Source organism: Diceros bicornis, chromosome 18 (assembly GCF_020826845.1).
Source record: "Diceros bicornis minor isolate mBicDic1 chromosome 18, mDicBic1.mat.cur, whole genome shotgun sequence".
NCBI classification, from domain to species: Eukaryota; Metazoa; Chordata; class Mammalia; order Perissodactyla; family Rhinocerotidae; genus Diceros; species Diceros bicornis.
This window is the reverse complement of record NC_080757.1, coordinates 44,866,545-44,889,201: the sequence shown is the minus strand read 5'-3', so window position 1 is coordinate 44,889,201 and position 22,657 is coordinate 44,866,545. Positions and strand designations below refer to the sequence as shown.

General features: G+C 44.8%; 2 protein-coding genes across 4 annotated transcripts in view; one reads left to right on the top strand and one right to left on the bottom strand.

Annotated features, from left to right (window-relative positions):
- The window catches only part of MYL4 (myosin light chain 4), a 28,735-nt gene extending 7,313 nt beyond the window's left edge, over positions 1-21,422 (bottom strand). The window contains exons 1-3 of the mRNA XM_058561283.1: positions 20,786-21,422; positions 5,702-5,870; positions 2,130-2,157 (exon numbers count right to left, since the gene is read on the bottom strand). Coding sequence (XP_058417266.1) covers positions 2,130-2,157; positions 5,702-5,836 — 163 coding nt within the window. The 5' untranslated portion in view covers positions 5,837-5,870; positions 20,786-21,422. The remainder of the gene's footprint in view (positions 1-2,129; positions 2,158-5,701; positions 5,871-20,785) is intronic.
- CDC27 (cell division cycle 27) overlaps positions 20,972-22,657 on the top strand; it is a 68,724-nt gene continuing 67,038 nt past the window's right edge. Inside the window, exon 1 of one of the 3 annotated variants that reach the window (XM_058561281.1) lies at positions 20,972-21,110. In XM_058561281.1, coding sequence (XP_058417264.1) covers positions 21,084-21,110 — 27 coding nt within the window. In that variant the 5' untranslated portion in view covers positions 20,972-21,083. The remainder of the gene's footprint in view (positions 21,111-22,657) is intronic. The other 2 variants (XM_058561280.1, XM_058561279.1) reach the window with 2 other exon arrangements.

Here is a 22,657-nt window from a genome sequence, read left to right as displayed (position 1 = left end):
TGAAAAGTTTTATCAATAGCTCATTTCCTAGTCCTCACTAGTGCCACTGTGTCTGTATATACACGCAGGTATATATTTAACTAAAATGCAGTAAAAGTAATTTTAAGTTTCACAGTACTCCAAACTATTGACTGAAAGCGAGTGTCCACAAGGTATCACAAGAACAGAGTCAGATTCAATCCACTGGTTTCTTTGTGTGTGTGTGTGTGTGTCAGGAAGATCAGCCCTGAGCTGACATCCATTGCCAATCCTCCTCTTTTTGCTGAGGAAGATCGGCCCTGAGCTAACATCCGTGCCCATCTTCCTCTACTTCATATGGGAAGCCACCACAGGATGGCCTGACAAGCAGTGCGCCAGTGCGCCCCGGGGATCCAAACCTGCGAACCCCAGGGCCGCTGAAGCAGAGCACGCGCACTTAACCCCTTGAGACACCAGGCCAGCCCCTCAATCTACTGGTTTCAAAATGCAACTGCCAGCTCTCATGCCCTATTTGTGGGTTCACTGGTATCGCTTTTTTGAAGGGCAATAACTACTCAATTTTATTTATTTATTTTGGTGAAGAAGATTAGCCCAGGGCTAACATCCGTTGTCAATCCTCCTCTTTTTGCTGAGGAAAACTGGCCCTAGGCTAACATCCGTTCCCATCTTCCTCTACTTTGTATCTGGGACACCTGGCACAGCATGGCTTCATGAGTGGTGCTTAGGTCCATGCCTGGGGTTTGCAGGTTCAGATCCTGGGCACAGACCTACATACCTACATACATCTTCTAGGAAGATCCCTTGAGGAAAGCAAGCTGATATCCCCCAACTGGAAAGAACCTAAAGGTCTCTCAATGTAGGCCTGATTAAATTAAAAAGGTACATCCGTGTGTGAGAAGCTAAATAATTGTTTAAAAGAATGAATTAGAACCACTTGTATTCATTATTTAAAAAACCTCTAAACATATTATTAAATAATATATCTTATATTATTAAATCCAGATATATATTAAGTAAAAGGTGTAGGACTGTATGTATCACAGACACATGACTCTGTGTAAACTTTGTACGTACACACATACATACCAGTATATCACTATATATTTTTCTCAAAGAAAATATAAAGACCTGTTAACAGTGATTGTCCTTGGGAGAGGAATCAGCATGAGAGGAAAACAAGGGGAAAATATTTTCACTTTTCATTATTTACTTTTAAGTAGCATATGATTTTGTTTTACCATGTGCATGTATTTGTTTAATTTTTAAAATATAGTATGTGCTTAAAATCAGGGGGTTGGATCAGGTGACCTTTTAAGGTCCCTTCCAGCTACTATGATTTCGTGTCCTGGAGGCATTTGGTAGGAGAAACAGAGGGCTAAGCTGCAATGACAGTGACCCTAGCTGCAAAGTAGACATCATGTGACAAGACATTTCATTCTCAAAACCCCAGACTCCCACAGAAGAGCAGCTTGAAGGTAACAGTCAGACTGGAGGGGGGAGACCTTGAGGTTTGTCTTGAAGCTGCACTTAATAACACTTTGTATACAACTGAGAAAACAAATTGTCTTCCACAGGTGGACTAGGACACCCCAAGTCACCATTGGCCCTGCCACCGTTAGTGGGCGAGTATCTTGGCAGACTTCAGGATGAGGGGAGAGGAAGCTGGTAACCTCAGGAGGGCTTTCCAATAACAGGAACAGAAATAAGGGCTTCTAAATATCTTGGATAGTAGAGTTTTGGGGTGGAGGAAAAAAAAAAAAAAACAGGCATTTTTCTTGTGCATCTATTATGTCCCAGGCAATCTGGTAGAGTAGTGAGAACTCAGGTTTCAAATTAGATTGCCTGAGTTTGAATCCTGGCTCCACCACCAACTGCCTGTGTGAGACTGGGCAAGTCACCCAACCTCTCTGTGCCTCAGCTTTATCACCTGTAAAATGGAGTGGTAATAGTCCCTACCTCACAGCGTTGTTGTGAGAATTAAATGAGTTAATCCACGTAAAGTGCTTAAGTAATAACATGTAGTAGGTGAAAGTGAGCAAACAGCAATGACAATGATGGTGATGAATATTACCGTGATGATGACAACAACTCCTCCTCCTCCTCCAGAAAAGTGCAACAGAGAGGGTGTGTGGGGGGATCGTTGTACTCACCTTCGATCTGGTCAGCAGTGAAGTCTATCTGTGGGGAGACAAACACAGAGGAATGAGGGCTGGGACAGCCAAAGTCTTCCAAAGGGAAGTAAAAGTGGCTTCCACCACAGTCTGGTCACCTCCAGCAGGCCACTGACTAAGGAGACCACGGGCTAAGTGTAAAACACCAGTCTCCTGATGAATGGGCCACACTGATGGGCCCCAAAAGAAGGCAGCCTCCAATGCTCTCTCAATACCACTTGTTAAGTGATGGCTCCAAGTGAGAGGGAAAGAGAAAGAAATACTCTGGATAATTCTAGACCCTACACTGGCTCCCTATTAAAATTCCTTTGGATCAAATGTAAATTCCTCATCCTCACGAGCATAAACTGCCCTCACTTTCATCCTTTCAGTCTCTCCCTCCTCCACAATCCTCCTACAAGCCACACTTCCTCTCCCTTTGGGTGCCCACCAACCCTCATCCTTGGACTCCCTTTTCTACCTCACGCTGAATTTCAATCCACCTCCTTCAATGAAGCCTTCCCTCACCCCACTCCATCCCAGCCCCTCCTTCAGCACAGGTCCCTCTCAGGTACTCTGGGGCAGCAAGGGTAGTTCAGCTGGGCCCTCGGTGCTTTGCAACTGTTTTCCAGTCACACCTTTATGGGTACCCTGACTCCCTGAAACCAAGGTTCCCACGGAGTAGGGATTTTTGTTACTGTGCATTGAAATGTCTGGCACAGAGTAGGCACTCAAAAAATATTTGTTGAGAGAAGGAATAAATTTTGAACTTCCTCCCCAGTGCATAATAATTCAATGCTGAGTAGAGGAGAAAAAGGTGAGAGTGCTCGAAAATGAATGACAATGAACAATGATTAAATTATTCAATTTAATCTAGGATCTTGTATGTTACTTCATTGTGCTTATCTACCACACCCCTACTCCTCTCTCCACTGGTGGTGGTAACTAATCCTGGAGCATCCTCTTCATGCACCACCCTTCCTAGTCCCAATTCTGCCACTTGTGCTGTGCCCACCCAGGCTGACCTCCGTTAATGAGGACCCCTAGGGGTGGCTGGAATGAGCTAGGACAGTGGGAGAGCGGTTATATTCTTGAAGCCGGGTACCTGAGGGTTGCTGTAAATATTCAATAAGAACATGATTAACTTTCGACCTTATTCCCAACAGACAGATGAAAAGAAGTTAATCTTACTAATTTGCTGTTTTCTCGTTTAACCTGAGGGGTGACTCAAGGGTCACAAAGATTTATGAACTTGTTTTGTAGAAGAAAAAGAATGCCTTTAAGGAAGTTATGATCACCAGATAACCAGCCCCCAGCTGACACCAGAAGTCTGATTGCCCAAGGGCTTATCTGAAGTGAAAGAAACACAAATTTCTTCTTTGTTTGTCCAAAACTCCTCCTCCCAAGCCTCTTAGCTCTATAAAGCCCCCTGCTTTCTTCTTTAGTGAATGTGGATTTGAGAGAACCTATCCTCCCACCTTCTCATTTTGGCCAATTCGAATAAACCTGTCTCTACCTCCAAGCACCAGTGTCTCAGCAATTGGCTTACTGCTCATTCAGGCATACAAATTTGAGATTAAGAGGTTCGGTTTCACTCTCCTGGGTTGCAGAGGGGTGGGAAGGGAAGCGGCTGTGCCCAGGAATGGACTTTGCCAAACTGGGGGAGGTGGTAAGGAAGTTAAAGGAACCCCCTAAATGGGCTAAAGGATGTTTTGCATTAACTCTCCGGGGAAAAGGTGCAGTTAGCCTTACTTTGCAATGCTTTAAGGAGTACATGTGAGAGAGAAATTAGTATAAAAACATAACATCAGAATATGCGGTCGTCTCCACACACTTTGGGCTTAAGTTTACTTTTGCTCTATCTTTGAGCAAAGAATCTTCTAAGCAAAGAAACTGGATAAGTACAATAATAGAGAAAATAGCCCTCATGAAAGACACCTACATTTTTTTCCCCACTTTGAAACGACCCCTAGGATTGGAAGATCTAGACATGGAAAAGAGGATTGCAACTGGGGGGAGAAACTGGAAGAGGTGGGTGGATGGAGGGAAATGATAGGCCAGGGGGAAAGCACTTGTCTGATACCACTAGGAAGCTGTTGCCCAGTCACCAGGGACCAGGCCTGGCAGCAGGTGTCCCACATGAGTAGAGCATTATCAGAACAAATCAGAAATAAAGGCGTCCTGACGGGGGAGAAAGTCAGCTTTTGTTGCCAGGCTCTGCCCATAGAAGGAGTGATGTAAGACCTAGAGAATCTTCAAGTACTTTCAAGGTCTTATACTATGCCTCAGTTTCCCCAGAGTGGGCCATAACCAAGCCCAGGGTGGGGCAATTGCCTCCATCTCTTGGCCAAGCCAGTTCTGCTTAACTCCTGCCCCTTGTAGGGGTTACCATAGATCAACCCCAGGGTTCTTGGCACATTTTCAGGGTCTCCAGGGGCCATGGGTGCTGGGAGGAATCCTGAGATGGCTCGGGAGGGTCATCCAATCAGATCCCTGGGTTTTAGTTTCCCTGCCTACTTGTCACAGAACCTGGTCCTGAGCTCCCATTTTGATCTGATTCCTCACCGCCCCCAGCCCTGCCCTAAGGCTGATATCCTCAGGGGCCCACCACTCCCAACCTGTTATTAATAGCTCTTCATACCAGTTGCCACTTGACCTCTCACATTCTGGTGCCAAGGCTTAAAGCTGCTTCACTCTCCAGGGGCCTCTGATCCCTCCTTCCTCAGCCCATCCCCTCCCAGTTCCATTCCTTCAGCAGCTGGGCCAGATAGTTGGGAGGCCTGAAATGACTGAGTCAGCAGGCAGGGCCTACACCAGCTCCAGGGAGAGGAACCTTCCAGTGTGAGGGGAGCAGAGCAGGGCAGAGAGGGACTAGGCCTGGGGCAGCAGAGGGGACCAGGCCCAACTCCCTCACTGGGTTAGAAAGAGGGTCTCAGCCTGGGATGGGCCAGTCCTCTGCATACTCCAGATAGGAGGCCAGGCCAAGGCCACAGAAGGACCAGCCCAGCTGGGTGTGGAAGAGGAGAGGGAACCAGGCTCTCTCACCTTATCTATGGCCTCCCTGCCCCCCAAACCCCACCCACTGCAAGGGTCTTTGCGAGTGAAGCCTTTCTCAGACCCCCAGCACACATGGCACATGCTCCCTTGCTGTTTACCTCTTACTCCAAGTTACAGTGGCAGTTATCATTATGTGTCTTTTCTTCCATAAAGATATCATACTACCTTGGAGGAAAGGGTCAGTCTTTTTCACTTTGCTATGGTGGCCCCCACAGCGCCTCAAAAAAGGTTGGATGGTTGGTTGGTTTGTTGCATCTCCCTGCGATTCCCAACTCTGCTAGGCAAATTTGGAATGACAGAGCAGAAACCCATTCTTGAGGGGAAGGCCTACAACCCGAAATACCCCTCACCAGCCCCAACACCTGCTCCACTACCCCGTGGGACTGTGAACTGGGGCATGGACACCATAGCCCTCACCCCAGTCCAGCCTCCTTGAAGTAGATCTCTAAGCTCCAGGACAAATAGGATCCTGAACACCGTCCCCACCCCCATCCCAGTGCCTGAGGCTCACTCACCTTTACACTCTTGGGGTCAAAGGCAGGTTCCTTGGTGGGCTCAGGAGCTGGAGCAGGGGCTGGCGCTGTGGCAGGGGAAGGGGCTGGGGCTGCCTTGGCGGCTTCCTTCTTAGGCTCAGGCTTCTTGGGAGGCATGTTGTCCTGCTGGGATCTTTGGTAGAGGTGGGACCTAGGAAAGAATCAAGAGATGCGGCGCCTGGGAGATGAGATGGGAGACTGGGCTGCTTCCCTCCCCTTTTATTCTGGGCAGGAGCCCCCACAGAGGGGCTGAGTGAGAGCAAGAGCAACTGCTGCTGACTATAAAAGGAAGAAACACCAGCAGGGCACAGCTGACAACTGTGTATTGTCACCAGGTTTGGGGCTACCAGCCCCCTCGCCCTCCCCCCACACTGCACACGCCACATGGCCTCCACCTCTGGGACAGGCTGACCCCTTCCTGCCAATTGGTGGAAACCCAGAGGGGCCAGGAAAACAGACCCTCTCAAAAATGCCAGCGTCCAGCCAGAGAGATGAGCTGACTTGAGCAGTTGATAACCCTCACACAAAGCCCAGGGGAGGGTCAGGCTTTTTTTAGCCCCTCCTGAGCAGAGGCAGCCCACTGCACATTACTTTTAAGCCAAGATCCTTTACGCTGAGAGCCACTCTGGGGCCTCGGCTCTGCCCTGAGGCTCAACTCTCCAGCCTGGAGCCCTGAAGCAGCAGCTGGTCCTGCTAACCCACACTGTCCCACAGCCTCCCAGTCCACAGGGTGAAACCCTCCATCTTCCAGAACAGGCATCCCAGGAACTCCATAGACCTCAAATCCCCAGCCAACCTCAATCATTCCTTCAACAAGTATTGAGCTCTTAACTTTGCCTAGTGGGGGCCAGGGTGAGAGGCAGAGAGGTGTGGCTGAAAGTCAATGAGACTGGAGGTCAGAAAACTTGGGTCTCGTTTTTACTACACCTCTATCTTGTTCTGTGCCCCTGGATATGCGTGTGTGTGTGTGTGTGTGTGTGTGTGCATGTGTGTATGTGTGTGTAGTGCTTACTATGTACCAGGCACAGTACAGTAATAGGTTAAATCTTATTCATATAAAATCAAATTAAATCTTCATTATTATTACTCCCATTACACATGGGGAGATTGAGACTAAAACTGGTCACTCAGCTAATTAGCTATGAGCTGGATTAGAACCCAGGTATGTCTGATTTTAAAGTGTATGCTTGAATAATTGATATTATAATCCCAATTATGGGAGGACACATATGTTTGTGTGTTCACCAGACAGGTCAGGATGAACACACACTAAACTGTTAACGGGAGACACCCCTGGGGACCTAGGGGGTGAGGACAGGAGGATGATAGCAATTTGCAGTTTTTTACTTTTTTCACTTCCTGTATTAATGGAAATTTTTATAACAAGCAAGTGCTGTTTTTGTAAAAAATGTTGAAAGTCACTAAAATGTTCAGAAAACAACAACAAAAAAGCTTATCCACTGCACAGAACTGCTTTGAGCCGAATCTTGAGTCTCGAGAGTTCAGAGGATAAAGAGAAATAAAGCTGAGAGAGGCAGAAAAGTCACTTTGCCTTTCTAGGCCCACTTTCCTCACCTATCAAACAACATTGCTAGACTACTTAACAACTGGTCCCTGTTAACTCCTGAGCCTGCAATTCCAGAGGCCCTGGGACCCACATTTGCCCATACCCAGGCTCCCTAAGCACAGGCTCCATGTCCCTGATCTTTCTGAGCCAAGAGGGCCCTGAGAGATGGTCTCAGCCCATCTCATTTTATAGGTGAGGAATCTGAGGCCCAGGGAGACTTCTGAGCTGCCTCAAGACATTCAGCTATTTACAGGCAGAGCTGAGCCAGCTGATTCTGGCTCCCTGTGTGCCACACTCTTATACCACACTGCCCCTCCTATAGCCTATAGCTCTCACCGCTGGTGGGCAGAGAAGCCTTCAAAGGAAACTGAAGCAGGGAAAGGGGGGGACTCGCCCAAGGGGATCCTAGAGCAAGACCAGGGCCCAAACCCTAGGCCAGCCCTGGCCCTAGGCTGGCATAGCAGCTCCTTTGCTCTTTTCACCTCTCCTCTTCCCCTCTTCTACCTCGCCTTCTCTCTTCCTTCTGACTCCTTGTCACCTGCTCTCATGTGCTTCTGCTTGCATCCTTCCATATTCCTTGGCTGTCCCCTCCCTGACTACATCATTCGCCAGGGGGGTTGGTAGCTCAGGTTGTTGGTGATGAGAAAGGAGGAAAGAGGAAGCCCAGCATCCCCCCTGTCTACCCTCACCACATCCCCTTCCTGGACTAGGTGTCCTGCGGGGTTTGCAGAGATACACTAACTGGGGTTTCTGTAGAAAGCTGCAGGTCAGAAGCTGGGAGACCCAGGCACTAGTCCTGGCTTTGCCACTTCCCCTCTCTGGGCCTCAGCTTGCTTATGTCTAAAATGAGAGATAATCAAGACACCTAAGGCTCCTCTGACTTGCTTCTGGCTGCAAGGGACGCAGAGGGGCCAGGTCTTGGAGCTCCCCCACCCCCTGCCACTTCAGTCAGCACCACTCCTATGTGTTTTATATACTGGGGTCCCATGATCATTTTCTAAGAAACAGTCCCATGGTTTAAAAGTTTTAAAATAACCACTGAATGAGATGCTCTCATATGTTCCCTTCCAGTTAAAAAACAAGTTATGCTAATCATTCTAGAAAAAAGTATAATCCTCAACAGACAGAGAGCTGAGAGGTTGTCCTTTCCTTTCCTTTTTTTCCTCTCTCTTTCTCTCCTTTTTCTCTTTCTTTTTTTTAATTCTAAGGAGAAGCAAATATACCTGGGAACAGAGCTATGAGGTTAGAAAGCTGGGGAAGGTGAATGCGGCATGAGGGGCATCTGAAAACACGGAAGGGGTGTGGGCTTTAGAGTCTGACAAGCATAGGTCTGAATCCTGGTTTTGCCATTCCCTAATCTTGGACCCAGTACCCTCAGGTACTGTTACCCTTCAACAGTAAACATTTCCTTCTCAAGTTGTTGTGAGACTCGGATGAAATGACGTAAGTAAGGCACCTCAAACCATCTCTGGCACATAGGAAACATTCATTTTCATTTTGTTCATTTCATTTTGCTTTCCCAGGCAGATGAAGCAGAGGTGTGCTCAGGTTTCTCAGATTCCCCAGAAGGAACTGCAGGAGAGGGGCCCACGAAGGAGGGACAAACAAGGTGGCAGTGGCTAATGGGATTGTAAGGCGTGGGTTTAGGAACAAGGAAGAGGTAGAAAGGAATGAGGGAGGGGGAAGGGTGGCAGCTGGGTACCCATGGTGTGAAATATTTGTGGCTCAGAAAGCATGTAGCAGGTTCCTGGGCCAGGCAGCCCGCCTGTCAGTGACACTCAGATGAGGAGCCTGCCTGCCTGAAAGTTTAGGCCCCAGGGCCCCCAAATGGGGAGGAGATGCTCCTCAAATCAGGTTCTGATTCTCTTTTAAGCAAGCTCAGCTAAAAAAGTGTTTGGCACTTCAGAAGCGACTAGAGTAGAGCTATGGTTTCCCAGAAAGAAATGCATGCATCAAGAATTAAGATACTCAACAGTAGCCTTGTTATTATTAAAACTCCTGATGCCCACAGATAAGAGCCCAGTAATTGGAGTCAGAGGTTTCATTGTCTTATGGTCCTCATTCTGTTTCACGGTCACTGACTTTCACCTTCAAATCTTATCCTTCTAGAGTATTCTTCACAGGGCCTATGACAGGGTATTACCCTCCAATACATGCTGATCAATCAGAGCAAAGGAAAGGAAGAGAGAAGGAAAGAAGCAGCATAAGCGTGAAGAGGCCAGTATAGTAGCAGGTTCTGGCAGCCTAACAAATGCCCCTGGGAGGCATCTAGTGGTTCCCGAGCCAGAGTTGCTCCAGCCCACTCAAATGCTCCCACTGGAAGGACTTCAAACACAGTAGATAGAAAACATAGGCCAGAATTTTACACCAACCAGTTTATGCCACATGTCAAATTCGGAGACAAACACACAGAGGAGAACTGACATCAGCCCTCATTTGGGCAGGCTCACACACACTCACTCGTCCTCCTCCCTTCCCTCTCACCACACAGGACCTGTGTCCTGCCCTGAGAGAGATCCATTAGAGGCTCCTGCCTGGGATCAAATGCTGCTGACAGAAGGCCTGGCTGTTAATGCCTTGTCCTTGTCACCTCCCCTCCTCCCTTCTGGCCAATGTCTCATAAGCTAGACATCACGGGGCAAAGCCCTGGCCAACACTACACTAATCTGTCCCCATAGAGGGCACTGGGTAAACTGGGCTCTGCTGAAAGGCAGAGGTTAAAAGGGCCCACTCAGGAGTCAGACTGCCTGGGTTAGAGTCCTGAGTCGATCAGTTTGTTAGCCAAGCTAGTTAATGTCTTTATATCTCAGTTTTCCCATCTGTAAAATAGGGTTGCTAATATAACCTCATAGAGTGGTTGTGAGGATTAAATGAGTTAATGTGGGTGACAGGCTTAGAACAGTGTCTAGCACAGACCAAGCACTCAAAATCCTTAAGCTTGGGTCCTGATTGAACTAGTGTGACTGTAGCTCCCTCTCCCAAGATCAATCATGGAAGAATTATAAAGGGAAAATACCAAGAAATGAAGAAAACTGTGAGAAACCTCTTGGGTGAAGGGGGTCCCCATTTTGAACTGTAATGTGGTAGAGGGGTTTGGGGCAGGAGGTAGCCAGGCATGGCTGGGGAAATGATAAAAAAGAAAAGGAGCTCTGGGATTCTGATCTCTCTTTTCCTCCACCCTGTCTTAGAACAAACATTGATGCCCTGTCACCGGCATGACACAAATGTGTGATCTAGGTGCTGATAAGGGCAACATCAGGGCACTGAAGATGCACTGTACTTGTGAGGAGCTGATGAAAAACAGGTAGGGGGCAACCAAACTTTGGACAGTTGTTTCCCCTCTTCATCCCCCAAACTCTCAGGGCAAGTGAAATGCAATCTAAGAAGTGCCTCCTCCTAAGGCTGCTTCTCCCTGGGGGGGAGGGGAGGGGGCTGGGGGCAAAGGGTGAAGCCCTGACATGAGGAGTTATTTTGTGGGGTTCAGCCTGACTGACTTGAGAGTTTTGGTGCCTGGGGTTTTCGATCTTAGGGCTCATTCACCCCCAACCCTCACACCCTGAGCTCAATGGCACTGGTATGCCCTGTTGGACAGAGCAACCTATGTTCCCATGGGCAAAATAACAAGACAGATGAGGAGCACAACTAATTCAAAAGGATACAACCTACTTGATTATAGATTGTACTTTAAGTAGAAATATGACAAGACAGACCAAGATTTTAAAACTAGCTTAATAAACATGCCAAAAGAGATAAAGGAAAATATTACTAGTATGACACCAGAACAAGAAAACATAAAGAAGAACCAAACAGAAATATTGGATATGAAAAGTATAATAGTTGAAATAAGAAAAAAAAACCTTTAATAAAACAAGCACTACATTAGGTATAAAAAATTAATGACTAAAATAGACCACACATAGATTTGAAAAGTAGCAGAATGGACACAGCTGGGAAATATATTAGGGAATTGAAAGACAAAAAGGAAAATTTCTCCCAGAAGAAAAAAAGAAAGGTAAAGAAATAGAAAAGCTAAGAAATATGGAGGATAGAAGTAGAAGTGCTCTGTGGTTTAGAAGGGCAATCAAGCTAAGTATACATCTGAAAGAAATCTCACACAAGTTCATAAGGGACATGAATAAGGATGTTCACCGCAGCATGATTTGCAGTGGCAGGACTTGGAAGCAATCTAGGTCTCCACCACTGGCAGAATGCTTGGGTAAGATGTGAACGCATACCTTGGAAGAGTGTACAGCAGTTAGAAGCAAAAAATTAGATGTATACATAGAAGCAACAGAGCGAAAATCAAGAAACTGAAAGATATAAACCACGATAACATTTCTATAAATTAAAAATATATACATATAATCTCACTGATGTCATACTGCATATGAATGAACTAAAATGGAAGCTCCAAGGAAAGAAAATGCTTATTTGCAATTTAGCTAGATAGGTACAAGAATGTATGCTAAAAGTGAAACCTCTCATAATGCAAATCCATGCACATTTTTCTAACATAAATATGCAGAAGATTTTAATTGTAACCAACAACATTGTGTAAACTGCAAAAATGACAAGAAAAGTTTAAATGTTGCATTGATATTAATAAATTTAGTTGCTTTTCAATTTATGCAACATCTCCTTGAATTTCTTATTAGTAATACTGAGTTGATACAAGAGTTAGTGAATTTACTTGGACATAGTTTTGAAACTGATATGCTTTTGCTTCAAAGTCAAATCAATTCTCCTAAAATAGATGCAGCAATTTTGTCAATTTGGATATGAATATTAAAGCAAAATGATTTTTTTTGATACTTGATTCAGTTATTGTAAAATTTTAAAGTATGGTTGGAATAACTTAGGTATGTGAATCTACTTTTTCAACTGTAAATTTTACGAAATCTAAATACAGATCAAGCATATCTGATGAAAATTTTGCATTCAAATTGAGATATACTATAAGAGTAAAACACAGTGGATTTTGAAGATGAAAAAAGACTGTACTATATCTCATTAGTAATTTTTATATTGATTACGTGTTGACATGATAAGATTTTGGATGTACTGCATAAAATAAAATATATTATTAAAATTTTTTAAAATATATACATACTAGAAGCATTACCCATTATTCAAGAACACGTATAAACAAAAAAATACACACTAAAAATATTTGATGGTTGCCCAATATGAGAGTCATTTGGATGTATGGGGCAATGAGATAAAAGGGAATAAATATATAATTAAACAAGAGAGGCCTTGTATGGACCATTGATGAAAGAAGGCCATAAATCAAGGAGAGTGATTAACTCAATCCTCTATTATCTAAGATTCCTTGCCACCAAGGAAGGAGGAAAAAAGCAACAAATAATCTTCAGTCTCAGTGACCCTTGAAGCCCAGAGCACCAAAGGTAAAGGCAGAAAAGGAATGGAAAGGTGTCTAAAATCAAAATTTCAAGAACCATAGTAGCACTGGCTCTCAGAGCACTTAAATTTTTTTGTGTGTGTGTGAGGAAGATCAGCCCTGAGCTAACATCCATGCCACTCCTCCTCTTTTTGCTGAGGAAGACTGGCCCTGGGCTAACAACTGTGCGCTTCTTCCTCCACCTTATGTGGGACGCCGCCACAGCATGGCCTGACAAGCGGTTCATCGGTGCGTGCCCGGGATTGGAACCTGGGCCGCCAGCAGCAGAGCACGCGCACTTAACCACTACGCCACGGGGCCTGCCCACCCCTCTCAGAGCACTTTAAATCATCCCCTCAAATTTCATTTCTGCTGCTGCTTTAGCAGAGATGGAGAATGCCACATGTTTGGTCTAATCACTCAACTGTCAACCAAAATGGTTGAAGCTAATTTCTGTGCTGCAATCAAGGCCGTGCTGCCTAGTGACGAGTCTGTGAACTGAACCACGGGAGGAGGACACTGGGAGGGGCCCAACAACAGGTGGGTTAGAGTCGCCCGAGGATCTAAGCAGAGGGGAGGACAGTTGGTGTTTGGCAAAGCAATTTATAGTTGAAAAGCAGCAGAGAGCAAGTCAGAATCCTCACCAGTCATCCAAACTGCATTCTCCGAGACATCCTGACAGCTGCACGGGACTTCAGAGGCCCAGAGAGAGAAGAGTGACTTGCCCAAGGTCACACTGTGAGTCATGGCAGACCTGAGACTAGAACCCAGGATACTACTCTAAGGCAACAGTGGGAGCTGGTAGAGCTGTTAGGGCTTCCCTCAGGGAGAGGCCTGGCCCCCAAGGGAGCAAGGAGGCAAGAAGGCATCAGTGAGAGAGCTGGCCTGGCATGCACAGCATAGATGGCTCTCAGTAAGGAAAAAGAGACTCAAACCCTTAGCAGGCACTTCTTCTCAGCATTTGGGGATATGCTTTTAATGCTAAAGATGATTCTCTTTTCTTGGTTTCTCTTTCCAACTTCTTCTTTTACTTCTTGAATTCTGACTTCCTCCCTAGCACTCCACTGGTGACTTCTCTGTGGCTAGATCTAGTGGTCTTGTCTCTAGGCCTTCTCTACTGTACTTACAGCACCAAAGTTCTGTCACTGACACTCCTCTCCTTTATCTCCTTTATCCAGGTTACTCTCATTCATTCATTCAACTAACACTCAATGAGCACCTACAGTATCAGGTACTTTTACTAAGATGAGTAAGAGGCCATCCCTGGCCCCAAGGAGCTCACTGTCTGGTGTGGAGGATGCAGATATGTAATTAAATAGTTTTAATATAATGATAAATACTCTCATAAAGGTTTTACAAAGTACTACAACCAAAGTAGAATGCATTTAGTTCTACCTGAAAAACCTATATCTCCAGTCCCAACTTCTTTCCTAAATTGTTCAAGCTTCACATTTTCAACTGATGTTTTGACGTTGTCACCTGAGGCACTTCAAAGTCATTATATTTTAATCCTAGCTCATCACCTATCTCCCAAATCATATATTTGTGACACAAAACAAACAAACAACAACAAAGTCTATTCAAGACAACTATAGTGTATGTATACTCAAGACTGGAATATAATCAAGTCTGTGTTTAATCCATTGCTGTGTCACTTATTTGGAGAAAAATGAAAGTCTGCCTAGAACCTAGAAAAGGGAGAAACAAAGAATCTACCATTTGGTGGACATCCTCTCCAGATGATACAGATACTTTTCATCTAGCAGTCAGGCATATATGTACCTTCTGAGAAAAAGGAGATAATAGCCAGTAAGATCATTCAATTCACTCTTTTGGTTCAGTCTGTACTCACCAAGCAGCCTTCTGGTTAGAATCTGAATGCCCTAAGGAGAAGGAATTGGATAAGAATATTTCTCACTGAAAGTGAGTAACTCGGAACTATTTTCATTTTCCATCTTTTTTCAGATTCAACCATCTAGGATCCTAGAATAATGGAAATTTAGAGCTGCCTAGATTCCCTAGCAGCCTCTTGGCTGCATTTCTGGACCCTACTCTTCTCTCTCTCTCTCCTCCAATTCACATAATCCTCAGCTGTTAGCACAATCTTTCTCAAATTCCATTCTCATGAGGTCACTCCCCAGTTCAATCATCACCAGCAGCTCCCTAGATCTATTTTATCAACCTAAAGTCATCAGCCTGGAACCCAAATCTTATCAACTGTCCCCAATATCACCACTTCGACCAAGCTTATACAGCCTCCACTCCAGGCAAGCTAATTTGCTTACAGTTTGTCTTTTTCCCTGTGTTTTCCAAGTCTGCCTAACTCTCCTAGCCATAGGCCATGTAGCACATCTCAGAGCTCACCTCAACCACGAGGCATTTTCCGATTAGCTTGAACACTTCAGACAGTGCCTTGACTTTAAATCCCTTAAGGACTTATGTGCAAGGCCAGCATGTTCTCCAGGTCCAGAAAGGGGGAGTCAAAAAAGCATCAAGTTATGACCAATAAGAGATTAAAATTAAGCAGTCAAGTCATTTAATCATCAGGTATACTTATAATATTTTAATATATGTTTATATTTGTGCAGGGCACTATGCTAGGTGATGGGGACGTTATGGTGAGCCAAAGTTCTCGCCTTCGTGAACTTATATTAAACAAATAAAATTACCATACATACTATGAAGGAAAAGAACAAAGACGTGAGAGAGAATCATAGGGTGGAGCTAATAATTTAGATTAGGTAGAAAAGGGAATATTCTCAGGATGTGATATTAAGGCTGACATCTGAAGAACGAGTAGAATTTAGCTAGTTAAAGGGTAAAGAAAAAGTATTTTAGGAAGAAGTAATATGTGTAAAGGCTTCGACTTTAATTACTCAGTCAACATTTTTTAAGCATTTACCAAATATGTAATGCTTTTCAAAGAACAATATAAAGAAATTTAAGACTTGGCTTTCCCTTGGGGAGACAAGACATAAATAGAATACTCAACTGTATTAGTCTGCTCAGGATGCTATAACAAAATATCACAGGCTGGTGGGTTAAACAACAGAAATTTATTTTCTCACAGTTCTGGAGGCTAGAAGCCCAGGATCAAGGTGCTAGCAAATTTGGTTTCCGGTGAGAGCTCTCTTCTTGGCTTGCAGATGGCTGCCTTCTCACTATGTCCTTATATGACCTTTTCGAGAGCATGAGCTCCCTAGTGTCTCTTCTTATAAGAACACAAACCCTGCTGGATCAGGTCCCCACCCTTATGATTTCATTAACCTTAATTATTTCCTTAGAGGCCCCAGATACAAATACAGCCACGCTGGGGGTTAGGCTTCAACATATGACTTTTGAGAGGACACAAACATTAAGTACATAATATCAATCAATAAACAAAAAATAACTATAAGAACAGAATGAGTTTACTCTCTTCATTCATTAAACAAATAAGAATGAGTACCTATTATGTACCAGATACTGTACTAGGTGTGGAAAATACATCCTGGAACAGGGAGACCGGGCTTCTATCCTCATGGAACTTACAGGCTAGATAGGAAGTGGACAATTAAACAAGTAATTATAGTAAAGGGTGGTGAGAGTAATGACAAGAGCAATAGCAGGGACAGCCCATCTATCCCTGTATTCTAAAGGGTCAGAAAAAGCCTGAAGAAGTATATTTGGAGGATGAGCAGAGATAGCCAGGTGAAGAGTGAAATTAAGACTGTTCTGGACAGAGAGACCAGTACCTGTGAAGCCTCTGAGTCAAGAAAGTGGGTCAAGAAGTTCCATGGAGCTGGTGTAGGGGATGGAAAAGAACTTTTCCCACTACCCTCTTAGGTTCAGTATCCGGGGCCTTGCAAATGAAACTGATCAAAGACAGATTAACAGAATTTAAAAAACAAGAGTTTATTTACACCTGCAACACATACACATAGGAGAATTCAACGATAAGTAACTAAAGAGGTGGTTAGATTTGGGGGTTACATACTATCTTAGCAAATGGCAATAAATTTGTGGAGAAGTGACAGGACAAAGGAAAAAGGGTTTGGACTTCTAGGGGTGGTAAATTGTGGAAAGGTAAACATATGGGGAAACTAATGGGAGATAAGGGTTATTTTAGTACAGTTTGTTTGTGCAGACCCAACTCAGTGCCAACTCTCTGTCTCGTGATAATGTTTGTTTTCCTCCTCCTGGTACAGGAGAGGGGAGAGGAAACACCTTCACAAAGGGAAATTCATGTACTGCTTTTAGGCAGATAGGGGGAGGGCAAAGAGCTCTTTCTATGTTTGCTGCTTCTTAATTGCTTTCAGCTCAAAATAATCCTTATGCCAAAGTGACATATTCTGATCCCTTTTGCTGGAATGTAGAGTATAAGAGGGAGATAGATGACAGAAGGCTAAACAAGGAGGCAGGGACTAGACCTTAGAGGGTCTTGTAAGGCAAGTTAAAGGGTTTGGACTATATCCTAAGAACGGTGGGAAATCCTGAGTTGAGGGGGCATATTTAGGCAGAGGAGTCCTCACATGATCGGACTTGCTTTTGGAGGTAGGTAAGACTAGAGGCAAGAAGAGACATGAAGGTATATTTAGGAGGTAAACTTAGTAGGGCTTTGTGACTAGATGTTAAAGAAAGAGAGTGGTTTCTGGTTGGGCAATGGAGAAGATGACAATGCCTTAAACTTGGACAGGAAATATTTCAAGTATGAGGAATGAGGAGCTCCATTCTGAACAAAGCACCTGTGAGACACGCAGATAGAGACATCCAGTTCACAGCTAGGCACTTGGGTCTGGAGTTCTAAGAAGCAGTCTGGCTGCAGAAACAGATTTTGGAACAATTTGTGGATGAAAAACTGAGGCCACAAGAATGGAAGGGTGTTCCTGGGAAGAATGTGTAGGATCAGAAGAAGACCTACAACAGATCCCTGAAGCGTTCTAACATTAGAGGGGCTGCAAAGGAAACTGATAAAGAACAGAGCAGTAGGAGGAAAACCAGGAGACCGTGTGATCAGAGAAGCCAAAGGAAGGGGATGATTTGACCAAGACGGAGAACCAAAAAAAAAAAAGAGGAGAAAAAAAGTCTCAAGGTCAAGTAACAAAAGAAGAATAAAAGGCAGCATGCAACAGGGACAAAAGAAGGATACAGACAAGGAGGACTGAAGGAATTCAGAAGAGTAAGCTTCTCCTGGGCTATGTTTCAGTGGGACCTGCATCTGGGCACTGATACCATGTCTAGCTTCTTGAGTAGTTCCCTAATGCTGGCCTCCAAATCTGACTGAACATGAAACAGAACAAGAGGCAGGCTAAGGAGAAGAGATAATTTACCATGTTTGGAATAATGCTTACTCTAACCTAACTCCACTCGCCAGCTAAACATATGTGGATAATGAATGACAGCAGGGTACCCAAGTGGTTGTTGGATGGTGAGTTGAGCTTAAGTATGTCAATCAGGAACAGAGAAGGAAGTAAAAATGCTCTAAAAGATCCCATTAAAGCACAACTTCAAACAATGTGGCCTTGCTGCGGAGGAGCAGAAAATCACAACAGATGTATCAGCCCAGCGAACAACAGTCAGAAAAGAGATGCCTTTTTTCAGCAGGTAAAAAAAAAAGGCTTTAGGCAAATTCCAAGCTTACAAGTCAGATGTCAAGCACCACAGACTCTTTAAATGCTGACTCCAGATACACATTTCCATACAAAAAATATCATCTCTGTGTATCCCGTGTTGTAAATTCCTACATTTAAGTTTACAAGAATCCATTGTGCAAATATAAGACTTGGGTCGGCAGACCACAAGCTTAGCATGAGCAAACAGTGTCATGTGACTGCTAAAAAATGCAAGTAAAACTTTAGTGTACTTAATAGAAGTGCTCAGATAATAAAAGCAGTAGTCCTACTGCATTCTGAATTAATTAGAATAAATCTGGAGTGTTGTGTTCAATTAAAAGCATCAAATTTTAAGAGTAATATCTCTTACCCATCGCTTTCTTCCCATTCCCACTACCAAATTCTCTCATCTCATACCCGGTAGTTTCCCAGCAGTCACTCCTTCCCATCAGCACATGCCTTGTGCAGCATCACTTTGCTAGCCTCCCATCTAGAGGTGGAGTCTATTTCTCCTCCCACTGAATCCAAGCTGGCATTGTATCTGACTTGAACCAACAAGAAGTGATGGAGTTTGACTTATAGGCCTAGGCCTTAAGGGACCTCACAGCTTTTGTGTTGGCCTGCTTGGTTGCCAGCCACCAAGTCAAGAAGCTGGGGCTAGACTACCGATTGATGAGAGGCCAAGGCTGAGAGAGAGGTCACGTGGAGGAGAACCGAGGGGCTCAGCCAATAGGTAGCACCAAGGCCCAAAACATCTGAGTGAAGCCGTCTTGGATCTTCCATCCCCAGTAAAGCCAATGATGGTAATATTCTGTATCTGTGCTATCCATTATGGAAGTCATTAGCTACATATGTCTACTGAGTCTTTGGAATGGACAGGGCTCCTGAAGAACTTCACTTTTTTTTTTTTTTGGTGAGGAAGATTGGCCCTGAGCTAACATCTGTTGCCAATCTTCCTCTTTTTGCTTGAGGAAGATTGTCCCTGAGCTAACATCTGTGCCCATCTTCCTCTATTTTGTATGTGGGACACTGCCACAGTGTGGCTTGATGAGCAGTGTGTAGGTCCATGCCAGGGATCCAAACCCATGAACCCCAGGCCGCCAAAGCAGAGTGCGCAAACTTAACCACTACACCACCAGGCCGACCCCCAGAACTTCATTTTTAATTTCACTTGATTTTAACTAAACTTTAAACAGTCAGTGGCTACCATATCAGTCATTGTAGAAGACTATTCCCACTCCAATTCATCCAGCATAATTCTGCTAAAAGAACAGGGCAGCAGAGAATCACCTTAGCACCTACGCTTTATGGGGCTACAAGTGCATAAGCAGTAACTAGAGATGACTGGTGGTGAAGAATATAGTAGCTCTGTCAACTAGCATTAAAAAAAAAAAAAAAAAAAAGACCTCCCTCCACATCATCCAAAGGAAGGGAGTGACCCATTCCAAACTGATTTTATCTGCATAAAATGTGAGAATGAGAAAGGGAAATTGCCACACAATGGAATATACACCCAACGTCTAGCCTAGAGATGTCCTGATCAGAAAATTAACCTTCAAAACTGTTTTCCCCATCTACAGAAAAACAAAATTTTAATAGCTCCCTGGTTCACATATTTTTGGGGGAGAGGGAGCAGGAAAGAAATTTGAAAGAGCCTACTATGTGTGTTAGACACAACCACAAGGGTTAATGCATTTAATTCTCTTCATCACTTTTTTCATACTAGGGAAATAGAAGTTCAGAGAGGTTGTGACTTGCCTAAGGATCTAAAACTAGTTAGTGCAAGAGAGAAAATTCAAAATCAAGCCTCTGAATTTCTCAATACACCACAAAGCCTCTCCTATAAAAATTTCTGCCTGCCTTCCGAGATTTTCCATGATCTGGTCATCTAACTAATTATTTCCAGTTAACACCTTAACTCTTATCAGACTGATCTCATTTCTGCTTTCCTTCACTTACCCTCTCCTTTCTTTTCTAATTCTACCCATCCTTCAAAGCCCAGTTTGTGTCCCTTTTTCTTTCCTCATCTTAATCCCAACTAATTTTCTTCCCCTCTGAATTTTTACATCACTTATAGTGGGCACCACATAATATAGCACTCTTAGTTACATTGCTTTTCCCTTAAATCGACCGTAATCTCTTTAAGGACAAATACCAAATAAATTTTTGGAGGGTGGCAATCCTTCCAAATTTCCTATATCCCTTTGAGGCATGAATAGGTACTTCTGGAATGGATGAATGACCTAAGCTCAACAGACAAATACTTCTTGATTAATTAAAGTCAGCCCCAAACTCTCATGTTTTACCCTTTGCTTAATCTACCGCGCACCAATTAATCAAGAAAAGCTGAGCAGAAATCAAGACGGCAGCACAGCCACGTAACGCTCCCCACCCGCTCCGGCACGCCACGCCCAGCCTGCTGGTAGCCGATTGGGCGTGGCCCAGCCTAGGGTGGCCTATTGGGCGTGGCGTGCGTGAGTGAAGGCGGGCCGAGAAAAGAAACCTACGCTCTGGACAGGACTCGGTAGTCTCCGGTAATCCTCGACAATTTCCGGCAACGGTCTCCTCCTCCGTCGACCCACCTCGGGTGTTTCCGGCCTCCTTCGGGCTTTTCCGTCTGGCGCCCGCGCGGATCTCTCCCCTTCGGGTATTTCCGTGTCCCGCTCGGAGGTACTCGGCAGTCTCTCGGCCTCCCCCATTCCCCGGTAACGGTCGCTGGTGAGTTTAAATGAGCCGGGGCTGGCCGGGCCGAGCCGCTACGGGGGGGGCCTGAGGCACTGCAGAAAGTGGGCCTGAGCCTCAAGGATGACGGTGCTGCAGGAACCCGTCCAGGTAATGAGAACCCCGTTCTCTGAGGCTTGGCTCGCAGCCTCGGTCGGGAAGCAGCGTATGGCCACTCCGCGGCCTGGTGCGGCCTAGGCCCGGCTGCCTCTCCCGCCTCCCCCCATGCCGGGTCCTGCCTATCCTCTCGTCAGTCCGGAGGCCTTGCCCGTAGCCTACGCCGTGTTACCTCTGGTCCTACGTCCCTTCTACCCCTCGTGTGAGCGGGGTTCGGCGATAATAGCTTCTTTCCCCTCCGAGCCAACGTCCACCTGGGCCCTCCTGTCAGTCTAGGGGCCCGGCCCCGGCCGGGGTGAGGGATGAGGGGCCGAAAACTCGCCCCAGGTGCTCTCGTGCCTAAAGGATGGTGGGGAAGCACATTTGATCAGAGCTTGTACGGGCTTCATAACGGTGGGGCAAGTTGGCGGGGTGGAGGGGGTTGGTTTTGTTTTTGTTTTATGTGAGAGGGCGGAGGGAGGGTAGATCGGTATTTTTAATACTAATTTCTATTTTGGTAACAGACTTGCAAGCCCACGTTGCTTTTCTCGCTCAGTGAATTTCCCACTGGACAATGATCTGAGAAGAGAACTCCAAGGCCCAGTGCTGAGGTGCAAGCACCTATCCAAGGGGAGGGGGTGGAAACGGCAAATCTGGGTTTTTCCATGACCTGTGGTGGGGATCAGGAGTGTTTTATTGTGCATGTTTGTAAGGCGTTCAGGAAATGAAAGACAAATAGTGGTTTTACCATCCACTTCACTGTCCTCACCACACCAGGAAGTGTGTGAGGCAGTGCCAAGTCATTTTTCCCCTTGTCGTCTGAAGAAACTGAATCTTTTGTCCCTTGGTGATGAACCAAGTCTGGGAGACTGTCAACCCACCCTAGGATCTTGAACTTGATTAGAAGAGTTGAGCTCTGTCAACTGCTGTCATTGACTCATGGATTTTCTCTATTTTGAAGTTATAAAGCAAACTGATTTTAGAAATTATTTCATATACCCTTAATAGGCCTGTGATATCAAATAGTAAATATTTTAGTACATCACTTCTTCCATATTTCCTTAATTTTTCTTCACAGGATGAAATACCAGTTTCTGCTAGTTGGCTGCTTCCCCGGCTTTTTACATGTAGCAGCTATTAGTGTTTGATTTAATGTAATGTGGGATTCTATTTTAGGAAATTTACCTGTTTGTAAGTTGTACCAGTGCTTCCAAAGCTATTTCTTTCCATCCAAATTCCTCTTACTAGTAAAGAGTCTCTGAAGATTTTTTTTTTTTGAGGCTTAACATGAAATTAGAAGTTGCTGTCTGTACCTTCTTACATAGATAAGCAGATCACTCAAGTTGTTTAATTTCTGTTTCATATTCTTGTAATTCTGTCTTAATAATTAATGATACGTTTGCCTTCTTTGGCCCCAAAAGACTTCTAAAATGATAAACTAGTTTCATTGCTAGCTTATAACCACTATTTAATAATAATTTCAACTTGTATAGGAGCTTGGAGAAGAAAAGAAATACATAGCCTATTCCTAGATAGTGCCTGCCAGGTTTCCTCTTTTCCTT